General features: G+C 41.1%; 1 protein-coding gene across 1 annotated transcript; it reads right to left on the reverse strand.

The window, feature by feature from the left end:
- Positions 1 to 9,860: 9,860 nt before the first annotated feature.
- On the reverse strand, positions 9,861 to 21,471 carry RFC3 (replication factor C subunit 3). The gene is made up of 9 exons (XM_080613636.1): positions 21,360 to 21,471; positions 20,182 to 20,319; positions 18,806 to 18,873; positions 15,859 to 15,956; positions 13,583 to 13,764; positions 13,215 to 13,351; positions 12,986 to 13,084; positions 11,841 to 11,910; positions 9,861 to 10,328 (listed from the first exon to the last, which is right to left on the reverse strand). The coding sequence occupies exons 1-9, from the start codon at positions 21,444 to 21,446 to the stop codon at positions 10,137 to 10,139; spliced, it is 1,071 nt and encodes a 356-aa protein (XP_080469762.1). The 5' UTR covers positions 21,447 to 21,471; the 3' UTR covers positions 9,861 to 10,136.
- Positions 21,472 to 22,181: the final 710 nt, after the last annotated feature.

Genomic DNA, 22,181 nt, shown 5'->3' on the forward strand with positions numbered 1-22,181 from the left:
AAGAGGCAGTAACTCATAACACTGTCATAGTCTAGAGATCTTTTTCATTGCCTTGTAGCAGTCACAGCCAAGAAAGCCAAGATATTTGCCTCCCTATATGCCACTACCTGACCCCCAAAAAGCATAGTTTTAAGAGTGAGTTTGACATGTATGCTTAGGGATACAGCATATATAAATATGGTAAACGAATTGCTTTCTCCCTGTGAGCAAAACTAGAAGAAGTCTGAAGGATTAAATAACACATTTAAACCTGTACAGTGAATGAGCATAGCACAGAGAACTATTTTAGTGATCACTAGTCAATGAAGAAAATGTTTCTTAGCATCATAATGCAATACTAATGCTTTTAAGTTCAGATTCACCTTTTGCAAAGAAGATCAGATTCATTATCTCATTTTGAGAAAGAACCTAAAGTAATTAACTTTGCTTAAGTTTGCAATGTAGAGTATATATTTAGAAGAAACACAAAGATCCCAAACAACGTGGCTGCTTTGCTGAAGACTTTTCTGTCTGTGGAGGTTCATCCATAATTTTACTTCCTGCCTTTGTTTCTGTGGACTTGTGAATCAGCAAGTCAGAGATCAATCTTGTTTTCTAAGAAATAAGCCCCTGCTTGTTTTTTACATGTCTGTTAGTAGCAGATGTTTCAAACGTAGCATGGGAACATGCAGTAATCTGGGTTTGTTAATTCACCTTTAATTCAATTTGGATATAATATCTGTAATCACATTTCCTTTACTTCCTCCCATGGAGTTCGCATCGGCGGCATCACAGTACATCTTGTATTCTCAGGTGGAAAAGCTAGAGGGGATAATCAGTGTCCTCCATCTGTAACACCTGCCTCCATAGTACTGCTTTTTTCCCCCTAAATGTTAGTATCGTGCAAGTGAATAAAATGATTTTCAGTCACAAAATGTCGCTGCTGTTCAGCTCTGACGACACTATTCCGTTAATTTTGTACACTTGTTCCATTGCCAGGGGAACTTGACAGCATCTCCCTATTTTTCAGTGCAGCTTCAGGTTGTGCTAAGCAATAGCAGCACATTGCATCTCCCCGTCTCCCCATCATGTCTGCTCCTATGATTCAACAGACTGTTAGCCCACACACTGCACTAGAAAAGTGCCTTCAATCATAGCTGACAGTCCTTGCCCTCAAGAACTCCTGGTGTTTAGTTCTTCTGGAAAAAAACACAGGTATTAACTGAACCTGACTGGTCCCATTGGAAGGTTTTAGCCTGCTTCAGCCTTCCCTGAATGAAAAGTGTTCATCATTGCCAGTTCTTCCCTAGAGTGAAATGAGTCACCACTAGATTTCCCCTAGTGCTGATGCCCCCAACTGCCTGCTCTGCATCAGGCAAGATCCATGTCACAGGGACAGTAGTAGCCTAACCAGAAGGAATCCTAACCTCTGGACAGCTGTCAGTGGCTCTAAAAGCAATCCTCCCCTTCAACAAGGAGTTAATGTCCCTGTTTTGAATGAAACAAACTGCAAAGGCCCTCTTCTTGTGTAGCCGAGTGCTGCCTAACACATAGGTTAGACCTGCTTCCACATGAGATGACTTCCACTCATAATGGTTGCCTCTGGAGGGTGCTGAGTGCTTCCTAGGATCAGAGTAACTTCTGCCTCTTGCAAATGAAGCTGCCCCAGAACAGGGCCCTGACTGTGCAAGGGAAGAAAGTAAAATCATGTATTTGTTTGGAAGGATCATGTATTAATACCTCCTCACATTTATGCATGTCAAAAATGTTACAAAGCCGTAAGTTCTACTTGAAATTCTCATTTTGGTCAAGATGCCTGTAGCAAAACCAGGACTGAGATCATTCCTTCATTTCTACATCACAATTTGCATTTATAGTCTTTGGGGTAGGCACTACCTTGCACCAAGGGATATAGCAGGGAAATGCTCCACACTCCTCAGCAGTGCTTGGTCCTAATTTGTTTTTCTCTTGTGCTATTTGCCATTCTGGGCTGGATTTTAGAACAGAAAGGTACAACTTTTCTGCCTTTATTTAGGCATCTGGGCTGTAGATCTGTATATAAGTTTAGCCTTGTGCTCCATATTGCCTTTGGAGTTAAGGGCAAGAAATAGCTCCTTTAGAGGATAAACCGTGAAATACACCTTGAGGAGCTGTTGGAATTAGAGAATTTATGTTCAGCATCTGCTCGTCTCTTTCCATTGCTTGTGGAAGTAGTTTAGGGAGGAGCTCAACCTTAAACAGTGATTCTTTTATGCTTCAGTTAGGAGAGGTGGATGCTACCTAGGAATCTTTTAAGTTCTGAAGATGGAAAAAAGGAGCACAAACAATAGTAAAATCAGACAGATTCATCCCCTACTCCCCCACTTTTGGCCAAGCAGTGCTGCTACATATCCCTATCTTATAAGAGCCATGCAGCAAGCTTCATTGTTAAGCTGGGAAAAAAAAGACAAAAGGCAGCAGCCTATCTCAGCTCTTCTTTACAGTCTGAATTGATGGTCATTTGAGGCCTCACCTTGCAGAGAAGATTCCAGTGTCTGACACTATCTCTGATCTACCGATGACAAGTCACCTTTACAGATACTAATATTAATAAAGCCAGTGTCTTCATTTGCAGGTCCCTAGAAATTCCCCAGTGTCAGAGATTTCTCCATTTTCTCCACAGGCAGTTTCTGTGCTGATCCTAATTTCTTTTGCGGATCCCTGGGAAACCATCCTCAGCCATCCCAGGATCCACGAGCATGGCTTGGGGTCCTTTGTTGTGTGCATGCCACATGGAGGCACTGTGTCATCAAGTCCCATGCAGCCCATGTGAAGTTGACATGGTTGCAGCCACCAGCGCTGCTCCTATCACCAAACCTAAGACACTGTGAGCGCAGCACTGTTTATCCTCCCCTGGTGTGAACAGGTTTGATGAGTGTGAGTTTATCATAGGAGATTTTCACCCACCGGGTAAATGTCTTTGTTCTAATTGTCTGCTAATTGGCAAACAGCTAATCCCACTTATTATCAAAATCCTTCCTCCAGAGAAAACTCAGCCAAGAGTTTCATAAATCCTTTTCCCTCATCTTTTTTAATTTTAAAAGTTGTTCCAAGTATCATTTGGTAGCTATCACCCAGGGAGGTTCTGTTTGAGTTAATCAGCTCTTGCAAGGTTATCTGTGATCTCTTTGAAAGTGCCTTAGCCAGCATCTTGCCTTCTGTCTTAATTAGTAATTACTGGCCTAAAATTGTCACTTACCACAGGCATTTGTACTGACCTCTCAAATTAAGATTGCCCATGAAATTAAAAGTGGAAGGAGCCTATTGGGTCGCTTATTCTATCCTTCAAAGTGCATTTATTATTCACAGTGTGCGGCAAGGAACCCAAGTGTAGGGTATGATTGAGAACACCGCAGTTAACTTATCTTTGAAATGTAAATACAATTAATGAGCATACCTGTCTTCCCCCAGGATCTGTCCTTGTCTGCTTTGTCATTCTGACTTCTTTCTTTCATCTCTTTGATGGAGCTCCTGATTTCTTTTCCTTCCTTCTCACTCAAGACTGAAACCAACATTTTGCAGAAGGATTCCTAGTGGAAAAAGGCACAGAAAATACGCCATGGATTTATCAAAATGTGTGCTTTACTAGCATGCCTTTCAGAGCTCATTGTGACCAGGACTGTGCTAAGTGTCATCTTCATAATTTGGCACAATAAATCATTTGACATGAACATACTATTGCAAGTTTAAAAAAGAACACCAGCTTGCTTGCAGTGAAAGCCCACACTGGCAACATTTAGCTAGAGTGAAACTGTGCCATTCACAAGCTGGCACAAACTTCCAACTAAAAGCATCGCATTTGATACAGCAAAGTAAACTGTCCCAGGCAAAACCAAGAAAAAGTAATTTGGAAAACAGTGGGTCAGCCAAGAGAAGGAGCAGGACAGCAGGTCTCCATCCCTCAATTGCCCCATACCCAATCTCTGCTCTTTGTATGGAGTGGCTTGAAAAGAGTTTAAAAACAATCAAGAAAGGCACGTGAGCAGTAAGCCATGCCAGAGTTGCCACGGAGTCTTTATGGCAACTTGAACAGAAAAGATGCCTTCTACAAAACCAGTCTGGCTAGTAAAAGGCAAGCTTCCTACTCACAAAGCCCAGCAACTTTCCTTTCTTCCACCAGCACTTTCCCTTCACCCCCATATTCAGGTACCTCTGCACAACGCTGGAACTTACAATTGGAAATGTCTTCTACTGCAGCCTGCTGATCTACTTCGTGTTGGAGCACATCCTCTTCCATGCACAAGAACACTCCATTTCACGTGTGGAAAGTTGAGTGGATGTGGCAGAAGGGCAACACAAGCTGAGGGGGATCCTCTGCCTGAGCTCAGATATGTAAAGGAAGGTTCAAATATGTAAAGGAAATTAAAAGGTTGGGAAATTATTTTCCATGTGAGGGCAGTGAAACGGGCTGCCCAGAGGGGTTGTGGATTCTGTGTCCTTACTGACACTGAAACCTTAGCTGGTGAGGGCTGAGCAACCTGGTGTGGCTGGACCAACTTGGAGCAGAGGGCTGGACAGGATGAGCTCCAGCTGTCCCTTCCCTGGACCACAGCAGCGGAGGCAGGAGGCAGACCTTGCCCTTCACAGGAAAGGTTACCAAAGAACTGTTTTCCTGGACAAGGCTTGCCAGCCACAGCCAAACTGGAATGAGAGCAGGTACATGCCAGGGCCTAGGGGTATAAAGGGGCAACTTTAGTGCCAGACTAGAGGTAGAAAAGTTGGTCTGAAGAAGTTTAAGAGTGGGAAGATTTAAAACTGGTTGGAGGATTGCAGATACTGAAGTTGGGGTGTCCTCAACAAAAAGGGAGCTCTGGAACACTATGGAACAGAAGACAGAATCTCTGAGTTGAGAAGCATTGACTGTGCCAGGCAGGAGGACCTGGGCATTGGTGGCTGTAAAGCAGGGTGGTTTGTCAGATACAGCAGCCTGGAGGGAGGAGAAGTGCCAGGGCTTCAGAAAAGCATGAGCCTTGCTCACCTCCTGCAAGGAATATATGTAGATCCCTGCCTAGGCAGATGGTTCCCAAGCACAGAGACATCTCCCCCACAGCTGTCCTTCAAGTGTCTAAAGCCTCCCCTGCCTTATCTTCATGTTTCCTGATAGCTGACCTCCTCTACCTGTCCCCAGCCACTCTCAAACCAGCTCCTGCTGTTTCCAACCACCCTTCCTCTTGGAAATCAATTTCAGGTGTTTCAGCTTCCTTTGCAAACCAGAGAGAAGTGAGTCTTGAAGAGGAGGAGAAATCTCAAGGACTGCACAGACATGGTTCAAAGAGACTCTGGGCAGAGGGCATTCATAATGCCATAATTCACATATGGGGCTAGGAGCCTGCATTCCAGCAGTTATCACTGCATGATTTTACTCTGGGAATAACATTGAGAAGTCTGTACAGGAAAATAATAATATTGATTAACTTCTGTGAGATGGACCCGGAGAAAGAGTTAAAAGTAACTTTAGGACTTCCATGGGACCAAGACCTCATAATTTTGGTTGAGCTGAAAGCCACTACAGGACTATCAGGGACGCATTTGTGATAAAGTACCTCATTGTATCAAAAGCAGAGATTTTGCCTGACACAGCAAAACAGAGCCACTGATATTGACAGAGCACTGTGGTGTGGCAGCGAGGATGCTTCCAGCACCGTGGTACTGCAGGGAAGCAGAGAACAGTAACCTTCACTGTTGCCCAGCACTTCAGATGACATCTCATAGTGTCTGTTCCTAAGATAGGCTCTATAGTGAAAGACCAACACCTACTCCGTGTCTTGGGACACAGCTGAAGATCAGCTCCAAGAAGATGCCAGGACAAAGGTGATGATGGGCACTCCATCTGCTAGGAGAAACAGAGATGGACCAGTGGTATCAGTGGTGAAGTTACGTGCTTCAGACTCCTTCTGCTTGTATTATCTTATGCCTCACTGCTATTTAAGAGATTCCAAACCCATCCCCACTGAAATACCACAGTATTTACTAGCTCCAGGATTGCTAAGACCATACAATTTCTTCCAGAAGTTCAGCACACGCACTGTACACAACTGTAGAAGAAAATCTGCTAAAGGAAGGTTTAACTGCTCATAGGCTCATTTTTCAGACAAGCAAAGCATTCACTGCTTTTAAAAAACCAAATTCTGGGTGAGGCCCCAGTTGTCCTTGTTAATTTGGACAGAAAACTATTTCAGTTTTGATGACAGAGAAAATTCTGAGTCAATTCCCTAATGTACTGAAGTAAATGGAAAACTCTTTTAATCCTGGTCATTTGTGATGTGCAGCTAACTCCCGACATGCAACTTGTATGATGTACTATTGATTAGCCTGCAGGGCACATCCAACAACAGAGGTTAATTCATTTGCATGCTTTTGTGTTTATATGCCTTCCCTCTTTATGAAATACAAAGATGAAGAGAAGTATTTTGGCCTTCAAGAACTAGAAGTGCATTTCACTGTCATGTTAGAACAAGTTTCATTTAGTAGAATGTAACTCCGGGACTTGGTTTGGGTCATTGATTAAAATCCAATGCAACAAATTCATAGAGCATTGTTAGTGCAGGTAAAAAAATGTTAAGCCAGAAGAACTGAAGGCTGCTAAGGCATACCACAGCGCTTCTCAGCAAGACAAATTACAGCTATTATTTTACATCAATGAACTGTAATAATCTTGAATTCCCTGTACTGGAAGGTAAGTTTGTGATAATGAACTCTTACCTACCTTACATTGCACCTTGCAAAAATCAGGGCACTTCACTGGTAGAGAAGGAACAATGCTCATGTCAGCTTTGCTCATAGGGATTTATTTAACAAAATACATTTTACAAAATAAGTCTTCCCATCACACAATATGTTTGTTATGATTAATGCTCAAGCAGAGTTGTTTGCCATGGATGGCTAAAAATAATGTGATTTTAAAAGTGTTTCTCACAGGAGTTAACACTTGGAAATGGGGAATAAAGTCTTGTGTAGCACTTGCCCTTTGCACAGCTGATCTCTGCAGAGCACAGAAAGTTTTAACTGAAGTATTTGCTGCCTTTAGTTTCCTGATATTTTTTTAAACTGGTTTCACCTCTGGCTTTCTGTGCTAGCGTGAAGCTGACTCCTCTGCAACCTCTTGAGACTTGAGCAGTGCTTAAGTCCTGCCTGGGTGGGAGCAGCTTGAAGTTTCATTTGGAACTAGCAGGAGGTAACACTGGATGAAAGCAAGGGTAATCCTCCCTGTGTGCAACTCAGAAGAGATTCTAAGCAGGTCGCAAAAGATGAAATCAGCTGACATAGATCATCTAGAGGTTGCTCCTGTGCTATTCAGTGTTAACAGTCTATCTGCACTGCCTCTCCCACTTGATCTGCGAAGCAGATGCACAGTGCTCCATGTAGGTCGATAGCTGGGCTGTGTGCCCGCCCCTTGCTTACCAGGCTAAGGCGCCGCTTTACCAGTAAAAGGGTTACACACTAGGCGCACATGGGGAAAAAATGGCAGAAAACCCCTTTTTGGTTCTTACAGCCACCTGCTCATACATTCCCATCAGCCCCATTTGTCGGTACACAGCATGATGGAAGGGGTTACTGGACTCTGCTTCCTCCAGCACACCCCAGGAGCTCAGTTCTGACCCACATTGCCTCTATGCACGTGTTACAGCCACCCCAAAGAGCAAAAGCAGCATCCAAGGCAGTTAGCCTGAGATGTCCCCCAAAATCACATAATTTACTGATTGTTATCATAGAATCCCTCAATTTGGAAGGGATCCCCCTAAGGATCAGAGTCCAACACTCTGCTCCTCACAGGACTACCTAAAAGTAAACTACATAACTAAAGCATCATCCAGATACTCTGTGAGCCCTTGACAGGCTTAGTACCGGGACCACTTCCTTGGGGAGCCTGTTTTGGATACTAATGCAAAATCAACTAAAAGATTACTATAGGATGGAAAAACGTGTGCAAAGATTTGAATGTTGTGTCCATGTGTTTAAATTTGTGTGTTCTAGGCCACAGCAGACAAAGAGGCATGAGTAGGATGAGCAGGGGGAAATGCTGGCTTTCAGGAGCAATGATAACCATTTCCTCTGTCAGTGATCCCAGGTCATTATCCCATTTTTCCATCCCTGACTGCTCTTGACTCATCCCAGGTAGAACACGATTAAATATAAAATCTCACGAAGTTTTATAGAACACTCACAGAGATTTATGTTGGGGTTTCAGTCTCCTAAATGAACTTACTGAGATCTTTCAAAACACTAAGCCCTTCCTCTGCCTCCTCCAACTGTCAAACCTATGATCCAGCTCCTGCCTCTGCCCCTTCTGCACCAGTAGTGTCCATGCACATTCCAACTGTATTTCACATTAGTGAAATATTCCTTTTCTCCCACATTAGTTTTTAGGGGTTTTTCTTGGTTGGTTAGTTGGTTTTTGGGGCAGGTAATTTCATCTTTTGAATTCACACTTTTGCTTCATCACACATTCTAGTTGTAGTAGGCAAATGGTTGGTTGTTCAGTATTTAAAGATGGATAGGACCAGGCTCCTGAAAGAGCAGGCAACTTGTACATATGGTAATTATGACCCCACTACCATTATTGGGTTCTTCTTTATAACAATTGTAAGCACTCATTTCCACTACCACTGACTTAATCCAGTGGTTTTCCAGGATCTCTGACAATCAAGACACTCACTCTCTGACAAGCCACTAGCACTGTGGATTTGGGTGACAAAAGCAGATAGAAGAAAAACAATATATCCACCTTTTAGAGTTCTTCAGTTCTAAGGAGACCAGTTGAGCATGAAGCAGACCAGCACAGACAATGAATCTGAAGGCAAGCTGTGCCTCAGCACCAAAGGGGATGACAGACTTAGCAGGAACTATTTAAATTCATCTATTACCAGAAGGAGGGCCCTACCTTCCACACACCTGCTATTATGCAGGAGCTCTGACACAAAAGTCCCCAGATGTTAAACCCTTCCCTGCTAAAAAAAAAAAAAAAACAACTGAAAGGGGTGTGTGTTTATAGGAAACAGTATTTAACTCACTTCATCATTAAATACTATTCAGTAACAGCCTAAGTTAGCACAGTAAAGTAACAAAGGGTATTAATTCCTAGTACACACACGTAACGCATGGAAGACTTGCAGAACAAAGTGGCATAGGTGGTGCTGGTGGGGGGGGTGGTGGTGTGTGTTATTATATTTTTGTTGTTTGGTTTTAAACTTCAGTGGCTCTCTTTAGCCTTACAATGGGGAGGGGGGCTATATCCTACCTTTCTGAAAGAGTCTACATCAAAGCAAACGAATGCACATCCCTAGGTAGTCACAGACAGTGCTGAAACACTAATTCAGCATTCCATTTGTTGTTTGCATTTTTACAATTTCTTTTGCCATTTTAGAAATGTCACGTAACAAATATTCGTTCACTTCCTAAACTGTGTTTAAAAAAAAGGTAAAACCTCACCCTGGTTAAACCACAGGCAAAGGAACAATTGTTACCTGAAAAGTATTACGTATGTTGAGGTGAACCTCAGACAGCAAGGGTGCTTGCTTTACATACTTCTAAACAAAGTGTTCATGTTGTCAAACAATGCAACACAAAAGTATTGCTTATCCACAGTATCAATGCAAGTGGTTATGAGCAAGAGTCAGAAAACATTCCGTGTCAGCACACCTCAGAAAACAGTCTGGCTAAAATAAAAGCCAGGCAGACAACAATATATATAAATCATTAGGCAAAACATACATATCAAACTGGAACATACCAGAACATGGAAAAAACATCTTTTGCTTACAGCGTTGCCCATGAACAATCAAAAAGTATGAGTATAGCATCCATGTTCTCACTTCTTAATGTCAGCTTACAAATACTGCAAAGCAACTATGATCTTATTCATCTCCCAAGGAAACTTGTCTTTCCAAAGGCTAACGTATTTTCTATGGATCTAAAGATGGATTTATGGCTGTCAAACAATCCATCTGGTTTCTAAAAATGAACAAACATTGTTCTTTATTTCACTTCGTTTTCCATTAATATCAAAATAAAATATCTGACTTTGAACTAGACCTACATTCAATCAAGCATGGACAAGTAGACGTTTGCAACATTACTGGCATTGTGTCACAACATTCTGTGTATGACTTTGGCATCAGTTAGAACATCATGTCATCTAGTCCATCCTCCATAAATTTCTTGTAAATTGCCATAAATTTTGCAACAAACGCTTCCAGGTGATAAATGGCTTTGCTGCCCAGTTGCAGGCGGTGTTCGTAGAAGGCCGCCATCTGTGCAACTTCTCCTTTCAGTTGCCCATCACAGTTACTTAGAAGTTCTGTCAGGAGGCCCTAAAAGAGAAAAAAACAGGAGAGTATGTGAAAAATTGTGCATTTTTTGTTAAGAAGATAATCCCATTTCTGTGAAAATAGCCAAGTTATGGCAAACAGTTCACTCATGAACCCAACAAGAAAGACATTCAAGAATCATGACACCACTTGTTTAACAGAACTAGACTCATGGAACCATGTCTCTTCAAGACCTTTCTTTCAAGATGAATTCCTCATATCAAGATGAACACTTACTGTGTTCTTAGAAGGGAAAAACCATATATTGAAACTACTTATGCCTTAATAAAGAAAACAAATTAACCTTATCTCCAAATACTATAACCTCTGCTGCATGCAGGCACATGGCCCTGGGGAGAATTTTTATCAAGATAGCAAAGGTATTAAAATCACTTCCTTCCTGTCTTGACAGTATGAAGCACAAAGAGAAACAACATTAATAAATAACAAGGGCTTATTTAAAATTTAAGTGTATCTGTTTACATTTATGTAAATATATGTATGTGCAGACACACACAAGATACTCTACAGCAATACTTCAGTCATTACAAAGCACAAACCCACATTATTTTAGATCCAAGATAGCAATAAAATCATTGCAAATCTGTACCGATTAAAATGCTCAGGCTTCAGTGGGAAGTATCTCTAAACCATCTCAAATTTCTGAAGAGGGAGCAGGTAGAGAACATCAACCTTTGGTGTGATGACAACAGTCCTCAAACAGGGCAATGCATGATCCACTAAGCTATCTTAAGAAAGGAAGGCTAGAGAAACATTACTAAAACTGTGAGAAAGCAGAAATCAGGTAATGTGAAAATAAATTTGTTCTCTTATAATTATGTCTGATGGCAAAGTCCACCTAGAGTCAGTTGCAAACATTAGCTTTAATCTTTGTTCTGCTCTAGTTGTCTTCAGCACCCTTTCACCCTGCCTAAAATAACAATACACACATCTATTTGCTTTTTGTCTCCCAAAATGACTTCCATCTTTAAAGAGGCCTGCTGGTCTAGCATACTTTATAAACCTCTCCAGTAGGACACAGCAAATACTGAACTCACAACAAAACTTTTACTAAAGAAAACAAACCACATCACCATTAGCCCATAAAATATGGGCTGCTTCAGTAAAGAAACTGGCCTGAGAGGTCTTCAGGGACACAAAGCACATCCTGCTTTGTTTTTATTCAGGCACGAAACTAACTAAACAGTCTGGCATATCAGCTGAGGATCATGGGAATTTAATGCTATGTATCAGTGTTTGCAAGAACAAGGTCTTTAATTACTGCTTCAGCACAATAAACTGGAATATTTTGGTTACTTCTGAGGAAAGAAATACAAGAGAAAATAATCTTTTGGTCACTTATGTCTATTTGTTAAGGTCATGGATTTTCATCAATATTTGGACAATTTGTAAAGTTTTGGTGTATTTTGGGTTTTTTTTTATTTTTTTAACTCAAATTGAGACTGTCATAGCCTTAATATTTGTAACACATGAAGAGCTAGATAGCTGAATTACCTTCATTATAATCTCAGGAGGAATGCAGTGTGTCAGGAGTTCATAAAGCCGTCCACGGACTTCTAAAAGCCTGTTGGAAAGACACCACAAGATAACAGAAGTATGTCCCCAAAGCATACTAATAGCTTTTTACTATTTGTGAAATATGCTACAGGAAATTAAAAAAAAAAAAAAAAAATTAGAAAAGGAAAAGTCAACTGAAGAAAAGTGGCTTTTTCTGGCTTTGTGTGTTATCTTTGTGTGTTATTTTAAACCACAAAGAATTGCACAAGACAGTCGGCTTCAATTCAACTGCTACATATCACCTTTTATTCAAAACAGTAAGATAAGTTACATACGCTGTAGTTACAATAGTCACAGTTAATTGAGAAGCTATAAGGCTATCAAAATTTGTCTCAGGCTTGTCTCCCTTTAATTCCTCTTAATATCTAAATTATTATTCATGCTTAATATTAGTGAGAAGACACCACAAAATTAGAGCCACAAGATTGGTTTACACTGTTTTTCCATCTTCATTGATTACAAGAGGAGGTAAGATGATTAGATGGTAGAAAGTGACACAGTCATCAATTCTCAACTTTTGTTATCAGGAGATCAGGGGCAACAAATATTTAAATTAAATACAAGAATTTAAGTGACATCTTATGTAATGTATGGAACAGACTAAAAGGATCAGGCTGTGTATATGACAACAAAATGGATAGAGGGGGCATCTGCTAAAGTGTTTAAAAAACCAATAATTTCTCATTGCCAATTCTTTTACAAAGCTGCATTATGTAAAGATGGTGAAATAGAAGCCTTAAATAAAATAAAAACCAAAACCAACCCCAACAAAAAACCATCCACCCCCAAAAAAAATTATGACAATGGGCAGCACAACATGCAACTAAGCTTATGCTCACTTCTGATTACAAAGTTTAAGAGAAAACCAATAATTGTTTCAGTTCCCACTCAGCCACCTCTGGTAATTTTAAAGCTCACTTCCTTTGGCTGTGAAGTACTAGCTCCAGTAGAAATGCCAGAAGATTACATATAATTGAAGTAAAAATGTCACATTTTTAAATATAACAAATACAACTTTTTTTGGGGGTCTGAGAGTACACCAAAATCATAATTTATAGCTGCAAGTAAGTGTATTCACCTACCTTTGCGGTGTCTGTTGACTAACAATAGCATTTGCAGTTTCTCTCAAATAAACTTCCCAGTCCATCTCAGGAATGTCCTGATCAGCAGTAAAAGGATACCTATGTAACAATAAGATTTTAAAAGAATTGAAATCAAAGCAAACTGCCCCCCATTCTAATAAGGCCTCAGAAGTAAGTTCATTTGTGCATCTGAGAGTATGATTTACATTAATTTTTAGCAGTGACTTACTGCTGTACTCTGCAGGACTCGCACATAAGTAGTGCTTTCCGAAGATTCCTGCCAGATTTTTCTGCAAGCCTTTGAGCCAGTTCCTGAGGAAGAGTCAGGCCTTCTTTCTTACACACAGTGGACAAGACATGGCAGATCTAGAGACGAAAAACAGATAGCAGGGAGTGCAACACTTCACAAACAGTTTAGCACTTACTCATTCTCCTGTGTGAAACATTTCTGGACCACTCTTTTTTAAGATATGCTTGACAAATCACCCACCACAAAGGAAAGCTAGGTCACTTCATGGAATTAAAATATTTCCCACGTCCACAGCAAGAACTTATCTAGTAAGAAGTTTTAAATAACTTATTTTTGCTTCAACATACATCTTCAATGCTGGGAGCAGGCACTCGTACAGCCAGGCATCTGCTCTGAATAGGTACTATGATTTTTGACATGGAGTTGCAGCACAGGATCAACCTGCAGGTCGCCATGTACTTCTCCATTGTTCTTCGCAAAGCATGCTGAGCATCTTTAGTGAGTTTGTCAACTTCTGTTAACAGCACCACTGAAAAAGGATTAACAATAGTTGGATTTTTTAAAACTCAAATCTTTCCAAGGAAATGAGTACTTAGACATACAAGCAATAATACCAAAATAAATGATACAAGCAGAAAAAGGCAGCATGGTTCCATAGGCAGGAAAATAAAGATTAAGACAACCTGTTTGCCTTTTTCTCTGTATAATCTTCTATTCATTCTCACCCTATATTCATGTCTTGGAATGGCAATTTCTTCAGAATAGGGCCTGCAACACTTCAGTGCCAAGAAATAATACAAGTAGGTATAGAAGCAATTAGTACAGTAACCTTTTAAAGGATTAAGAAATGCAAAAGAATTAATGGCTTAAGGACATATCAAAAAACAAAAACTTCTTGAAGACTCCCCTCAACACATTTTATATTTAAAAGCCAATGTCTTAGCTTAACACAGAAGTAGCAGAAAGCTGCCTTGCTGTTGTAGCTGCAGCACCTTTCCATGGTTTTTTAAAGAAGAAAAGAGAAACATATTTTAAAAATGCTTCAGAACAATCAGAAGACATCAAATCTGAAGTGACTAACCTAACCAGCTACCTTCTGCAGGTTCCTCCATAGGCAATTCATAGATAGCTCATTTCAGCACTCCAAATGGTCCAGCGAGAACAGCCTGGGGGGACATGTCCGCCCATTTCTCTTTTGCTTATATATGCAGCACAAGGGGACTGGCCAGCTTACCAGATACTTTGAGGTACATGGTATGACTGAAGCTGTAAAGACATATACATCAATAACTGATAACCTGTGTCAGAAGCAGTGCTGCCAGAAGGACTAGGGCAATGAACATCCCTTGTACTCGGCACTGGTGAGGCTGCACCTCAACTATCATGTTCAGTTCTGGACCCTTCACTACAAGAGAGACATCAAGGTGCTGGAGCCGGTAAAGAAAAGGGCAACAAAGCTGGTGAAAGGTCTGGAGAACAAGTCTTATAAGGAATGGCTGAGGGAACTGGGGTTGTTTAGCCTGGAGAAGAGAAGGAGGCTCAGGAGGAACCTTATCGCTCTTTACAACTGCCTGAAAGGAGGATAGAGAGAGGCTGATATCGCAAGTAACAAGTGATTGAACAAGAGGACATGGCCTCAAGCTGCGCCATGGGACGTTTAGATTGGATATTAGGAAAACTCACTTCACCAAAAGGGTGATCAGGCATTGGAACAGGCTGCCCAGGGCAGTGGTGGAATCACTGTCCCTGAATGTGTTCAAATCTGTGTAGATGAGGACCTCAGTGACATGTTTCAGTGGTGGCCTTGGCAGTCCTGGGGTAATGGTTGGACTTGATAATCTTAAAGGTCTTTTCCAACCTACTTGATTCTGATCCTACAATTCTATGACTCTATAACTAGTAGAGCCAAGCAGCGTCTAATGGCTTAAGCGAAATACAATATTTCCTGAGAACACTGAGAAAAACAACACAAGTATTAAATCCAAGATAATTTTAAAATAATTTCTGCTCTACTTTGTCAAGATTTCCTCTCTCCTTCAGCCTCTGGTTATAAAGTTCCAATTTTTCTTTTAATTTAGCCATGGGGAAGTAAAACAAGCCAGTTGTAGCAACATGTTTTGGAAAACTCAATGAAACCCTTCATTTTCTTACCCAGTGTTCTGTACATTGTGGATAATAGTCCTCTAAAATTTGTCTAAGATGGTTCATCCCTCAAGACGCTAACACCTAATTTAGACATCACCATTTGCCATAAGGTTATTCTGCTCCTCAACTCAGTATTAAGCCTCAGTAGCTCATAACTATTACTGTAGATCATTAAGCTAAGTTACAATACATTTCAGTGGCAGACTTAGAAAAAAGACAGCAGAGATCCAAGCTCCCTCTGCCTAGTCACAGACATTCAACTAAACCCTGCCCTCCTACGAAACCAACACAAGAGACAATCTCGTACTGAGTATTTAACCAGTCAAGATGCCCTTACAGTGCAAATAAAATGGGAGGTTTTTTTAATTTGGGAAAACTTTCATGTATGCCCTCATGCATACATGGGTACAGACAAAAAAGCTGAAATATCTGAAAAAAGAGCTTAAAAAATACCTTGACTGCTTTTAATTGTTTTTACCTTTAAAATCTCGTTGAGTGCTCGTCTCAAGCTGTTGTGATTGTGCTACTGTCTTCAAGAGTTCCTGAATCACTACACGGTCATTGTTTCCTGCATCACTGTAACAGGAGTTTGAATAAAACTTGTTTTAAGACAACAACTTTATATTGCATATAAAATATATCCTCCTGAACAAGTCTGTGAAGACTGAACAAGAATGCTGAAAGCATTCATTAGTTATTGTGGTTAGAATTAAGCTCAACACACTTACATTGTTGAAAGTCACCTTCCCAATAATAAAAATAATCTAAGCTTACACAGGCACCCCTGGATTAGTAGCACTGTAGTGGGAAGTAGTGAAACCATTGTCAAATGTTTTATTAGCTCATTAAAATAGAACTTATTTTTCTGGTATAAGAAATCTGAACATTTTTACCTACAGTTTGGTCAAAGACACGCAATGTGAACACTTTCATCCATTATGGGAAGAAACTTTAACAATGTAACAGGATGCCTGATTCAAAGGACTGATGTAAATGCATAGGGTTTTTCCCCTGAAAACTAGATGTCACGCTATGAACAATCTATGCACCTATTATAAACTTGAATGACAGACATACTGAAGTTACAAAGAATTACTAGTAGAAGACTGATACTGAGATATTTTGAAGCACAGATGTTTAGCTTTTTTCTGTCTTAGAAGGCAGGAAAACATGAGGAAACACTAAATCACCTCCTGCCTCTTCTCCTCACTGTCCATTACAATAGCACTGCACAGCTTTCTCAGCCCCCAGGCTAGTAGCTCAGCTTGTTTGATTTGGATTTGACAAGCGGGAGGGGGGTGTGGGGGGGTGTGGGGGGGTGTGGGTGTGGGGGGGTGTCTGACTTGCAAGCTAGATTACTGAAAAAGTGAGGGGGGGAGTGGAAAGAAAGCCCTCACACTCTTTAGCATCCCCAGACTATTGCCTTCACAGAGGTAGCAGTAGCTCTGTAATATCTCACTGGCAAGCAAATGAAAAAGCATTTGTCTGCCCTGTTCTAGTCACCACTCAACCAGACCATCCCCATTCTTGCCAAGAAGGCAGCAGAACAGACAGAAGCATTTTAGCTCAAGAGTTCACAATATGCTGGACAGGCTACACCGACTTCGACTGCAGAGATCTGTCATTCAGCAGGGGAGCAGACCTTTGATTACAATACACACACACACACACACAAAAAAAAAAAAAAAAAACCCACACACAAAAAACCAAACAAATGAAGCAAATTCTACTCATGAACAAGGCCAGGTTTTGGAAATGGAAAGTGATTAAAATAGTTTCCTAATATTTAAAGATAAATTATTCTCTGCAGTAACAGAGAATCCAGAGTTACAACTTAATGTGAAAGATTATCTGTGATACTATGTGAACACATCAAACATTCCATGAAAGCAAGGAACAAAGGCAGTTATTACACAAGTGTTTAATTTTTATTGTTCCTTATTCTTTCACTACCCGCTTATCCAGGAGAATCCATTTTAAAGCACCTACCCAAGCTAGTCAAGTGACCAGCAGACAATGCTTTGGAATTCTGACAACATACTCCTTTGGAGAAAGAAGGACAGCTTTATCTAATAAAGTTCCATAATACATTCAATGTCTGCAGAGACCTTCGCAGAAGTTAATTTCCTTTCCCTGTTAGTCATTTATCATGTCCTGTGTTACTCAAGATGTACAACATGATTTCACAGTATTATAACTCAATCAAACTTCACAGACCATAGCATAGCACATGTAGGATTACAGCCTGGTCAGAGATAAACATGACAATTACCTGATCACTTAAAGACTATGAATCAATATATTAATTCTTAACCAAAACTCAGCACTACAGTTACATACAATAACCAATACAGCAGTTCTACACTTTCAGGATTTTTACATTTAAAGTAAAATACAATTACTTTATACTTCAAGCTAAAAGGAGTTTAAGGAGATTAACAGAAGTGTTAGTAGTATTAGGTTATCACATTAGAAGACTGAATGGTCACACATTTTATATCACCAAATGACATACTCAAGTCAATAATTACCAGTAAAAGTCTCAGCTTTAATTATTTAGGTCTGTATGAGAATACGAACAGATATTCACTAATCAGTACACTGAGATTAGCTGCAGAACAAGCTTTTAAGGGAGACATGGTACATGAGAATGGCTTCTAAAACACAGAGCGACATGAGATAATCTTAGCAATATGCACAGAGTGAGAGTTACTTCAGGAAAAACATTATAACTGCAACCCAGACAACAAAGCCAACATAATCAAAGCCTCCCAGTGCACAATGACATTTACGCTCATGTGATTTAAAGCAACATTAAAGGGTTTCAGGCAAATACAAGTATTTACTTTGGGTCAGTGAACTATCACCAGCAATTTCACAAGTGTCAAAGAAGATATAATGTACACCATTATAGCTTCTGTTGTTTAAATCAACATCTGACCTTGCTCATGACAGGATTCCCAGTATTTTGTGGTGCTGTTCTTTCTCGTGCTCTAAGTTCTTTATTTTAAGAGTTACTGGATAAACCTTGCTTACTTTCAAATCACTTCATTTTTGTATTTGTGAGAGAACTAACAATATGGGGGTGTTGGCTCCAATAAAAGTTCTCAATTTCAACTTAAATAGTTAAGTCTATGAATTCAGAATTGTTTCTGTTACCCAGTCCTCAATATCAGCAAGCTTATGCAGCTCATTAAGGAGAACATCATTGTCTTAGTATACAGCAATCCAAATTTCTGTTAGCTTACAGCAGTTCAATTAAAAATCCTCTCCCTGCTCCCATTTGCAACATGAACCCATAATTATTACCTAATTTGCTCAGGCAATAAACTGGGCCATCAGACCCTTATATACCCAGGTTTAAACCACTTGCAATGTGACCAGCAGCTTATATTTGAAGTGGGACATTCTTACTGTACACTTACCTTGGGTTAACTTCAAGGTGATAATTACTTGCAATAGTGCTAATTTCAATTTTCTTTTTAGAAGGTGCCTGTAGAAAGTAAAAATATTAGATTTCAGAAAGAGTATTCTAAAAAATCTGATGCAAAAGTTTATCTTTAGTTTACAAGTGGCCAGGTCACAGCCAAACCAAAAGTCTCAGAGATGAAAGAACTGCTGAGACACTAGACTTGCAAATCTCCCACCCCAAACCCCACCTCCAAAGGAGAAAAGTAGTACTGACACATCATCCAACCTATAAAATAACAACAGTAATGATTATAGTAACATATAGTATGTATTACTGCAAACTCCAGTTACTGAGTTTTGTAACAGGAAATCTTACTGTTGGAATCAGACATTCAAAATGGGCGATACTTTGTCTGTCCAAAGAAAAGTTTTGGAGAGAAAACCTCTGGACAAGTCTGAAGAGGCTGTTTACTTTTCTTGGCAAAGGATTCCAAGTCTATACTTTCCTTAAATAAAACACTAGTATTTATATCGCCACTGAAATTGGGTCTGAACAGCTAAATATATTCTATACTTAGAATCATAGAATCATAGAATAGTTAGGGTTGGAAAGGACCTTAAGATCATCTAGTTCCAAACCCCCTGCCATGGGCAGGGACACCTCACACTAAACCATGCCACTCAAGGCCACATCCAACCTGGCCTTGATCACTTCTATTATCCCATCCAAATTTCATATTTATTCTACTACTGAGAATTATGAAGTAAGCATTAAATAATCTACTTATCAATAAAGCTTCATAATCCATTCCTGGTTAAGCCTTCCATAACAAGGATTTTGAATGGATAATATCACCTTTTAATAATAAACAATTAAATGCTTAAGACCAAAGCAGATAGAATTATTTTTTTGCTAATGCTGAAACTGTCGCTATGAGAATGAGAAAACATATTCAAATTTGCATATATGCCAAAAGCAGTGCTAATAGTTTTTAAAATAAGGGTTACTTCTACAAATGAAATTCTATACATCTAACTGAGAGCTATGCTATCCTAACACATGCTGTTGTCCAAATTGACCTGTAGACTCCCCTTCAAAAAAAAAAAAAAACAAACAAACAAAAAAAAAAACCCAGAGAAAATAATGCTACACAAAGCAGCAAAACCCCCTCCCATCCTCCCAACCACGAAGACCTAAGAAAAAAGAACATTTGGCAAAAGTATTTGTTCATGTAGCCAAAGTAGTCTGATTAATTACATGAAGGAGCTTGAAGATACTGAGTGGAAAAAAAACCCCTATTTTTAAAACTCAGATAAAGTCCTCACAACTAAATACATCAGGGCATCAATATCCACATTACTTAACAGCAGATGGGAGATTCTTTTTTACCGTTATACTTTGATGCTCAATCCTCAGTTTTTCCACTCCTGCACCATACAATTCCCTTAACAAACACATTATTCTTGTCTTTTTTCCAGCTCCTGATGGTCCATACACCAACAGGTGAGGGAAGTCACCACACTGAACCTGAACGCAAAGCAACATGATTAGTAAGATATAACAGTATTTTTCTTATAAGAGAGCATTCATGCTTCCATTCTTACCCAAGTTCACACTCAAATACTTTTCCACCCCAGTCACAACATAGCACCCAGAATCAGAACTGCTGAATTCCTTTCCTGAAGCAGTATTTCCTAGAAAATATATTTTTCTCAAGACCATATGTAAGTCATTTGATGCCAAACACCTCCCCCAAAAAAATTCCAAACCACCAAACAACAAAATAAACCCAAAACCCAACAAAAAAGCACTCCAGGCTTTCCAGCGTTTATAGAGTGACAGCTGCAATAAACACGCAGTTAAAAAGATTAAAACAAAGTTTAAAGCAGATAAACACACACATGAGACATAATTACTTTGATGTTCATTTGCAAGCCTTGAATATTAGCAAACAAGTGACAGGTAGCCTGCATTTAAACGAAGTTAGGAGTTTCCTTTTTGAAAAGCTAGGAAGTGTGAACCGGAGAACATCTAACCAAACCCCACAGTCAGAATTTACTATAACTAAATTTAACAGTGATAAAACCCACTACGATAGTGCATCAATCCAGTGGTCTGGTAAAGACAGCACATCTGGCAGGGGAAGCGGGCCTTTTAACATCTGAGCAACTACATAGCCCTAGCTTTTCCTCCCAGCTGCTCACCTTAAAGCTTTAGCTAACTTTAAGTCAACAAGCTGAGCCCTATTCTCAGAGACACTCAGCTAAACCCAGCAGGAAGCAGAGGTACATATCACTCCCGGAAAACTCAAGCCACTGAACTTCTCGCAGCCTTTTCCTTAGCGTAAAGGCCATGCTCCCGAGGGGGGCGCGATGCCCGCGAACCACCTCCCCTGCGTCGCGGAAGCTCCTCCGGAAGCTAGGGCCTGCACCGAGGGAAAGCGCCCAACCCTGTCCCGGCACACCCGCAGGGGCAGCTTTACAGGCGGCAGGACAGCTACTCTCGGAGGGTCCTGACTGCGGGGAGGACCTGACCGGCGGCGGGCCCGCCTCCGGCTGGAGGCTCACCAGGTTGCGGAGCTGCGCCGCCTGCTCGCGGTGGTAGTCCAGCCTGCCGAGAGACGCGGGACGGTGCTTGTCCACCCACAGGCTCATGGCGGTTCAAAAGCGCGCGGAATCCACCACGCAACCGGCCCTCAGCGGCGGGAAGAGGGGTTGGTACGGCAGCCGCCGACGGACAAGCAGTACCGCCGGCCGCCCAGGGAGCGGAAGCGAGTGGCTGCCCCGCCCCTGTCGCTCTGCGCGTGAGCTCTAGCAGTAGCGCTTCATCCCAGCTTGAGTTTCCGCCGCCTGTTCGGTCCACGCTCTCTTTTGTGTTTCCCCCGCTCCAAATGACCCGCTCCAAAGGGTTCTCCCGGCCTCTGTGTGTGAAGCTGCAAAACTCATGCCCCCGGAGGCGGCCGCTGCCGCCGGGGTTCTTGATGGTTGGCAACCGCAGGGTCTTACGTCCTCAAGTGTGCACAGAGACATCTGTAAAACCCAACCATGGCACCAGGGAGGCACCACGCAGGGACTGGCAACTCCAGGCCCTGCAGTGCTAGTGCCTGCATTGGGGACCACTGCTGCCTGCCTCTCGGCAGTGGGTCTCTGCCTCACTGCGGCAAACTCATTGCTTTTACTAATGGTAGGCAGATACTTTATGCAAGCGATGGTGGTGGGGGAGCGCTGGTGATGGTGCCAACCGACTTCCCGCTGCAGAGCCAGCAGATCAGAGGTGGGATGTGAGGTGGGCTCCATAGGGATGACCCAAGGCCCTGATAGCAGTCCGCAGGCAGGAAAGGAAAGAAGCAGCAAGGGGCTGACAGAGAAGCGCCGTTCTTCAGGCACACA

The sequence above is a fragment of the Psittacula echo genome (genome assembly GCF_963264785.1).
Source record: "Psittacula echo genome assembly, chromosome: 3".
Lineage (NCBI taxonomy): Eukaryota > Metazoa > Chordata > Aves > Psittaciformes > Psittacidae > Psittacula > Psittacula echo.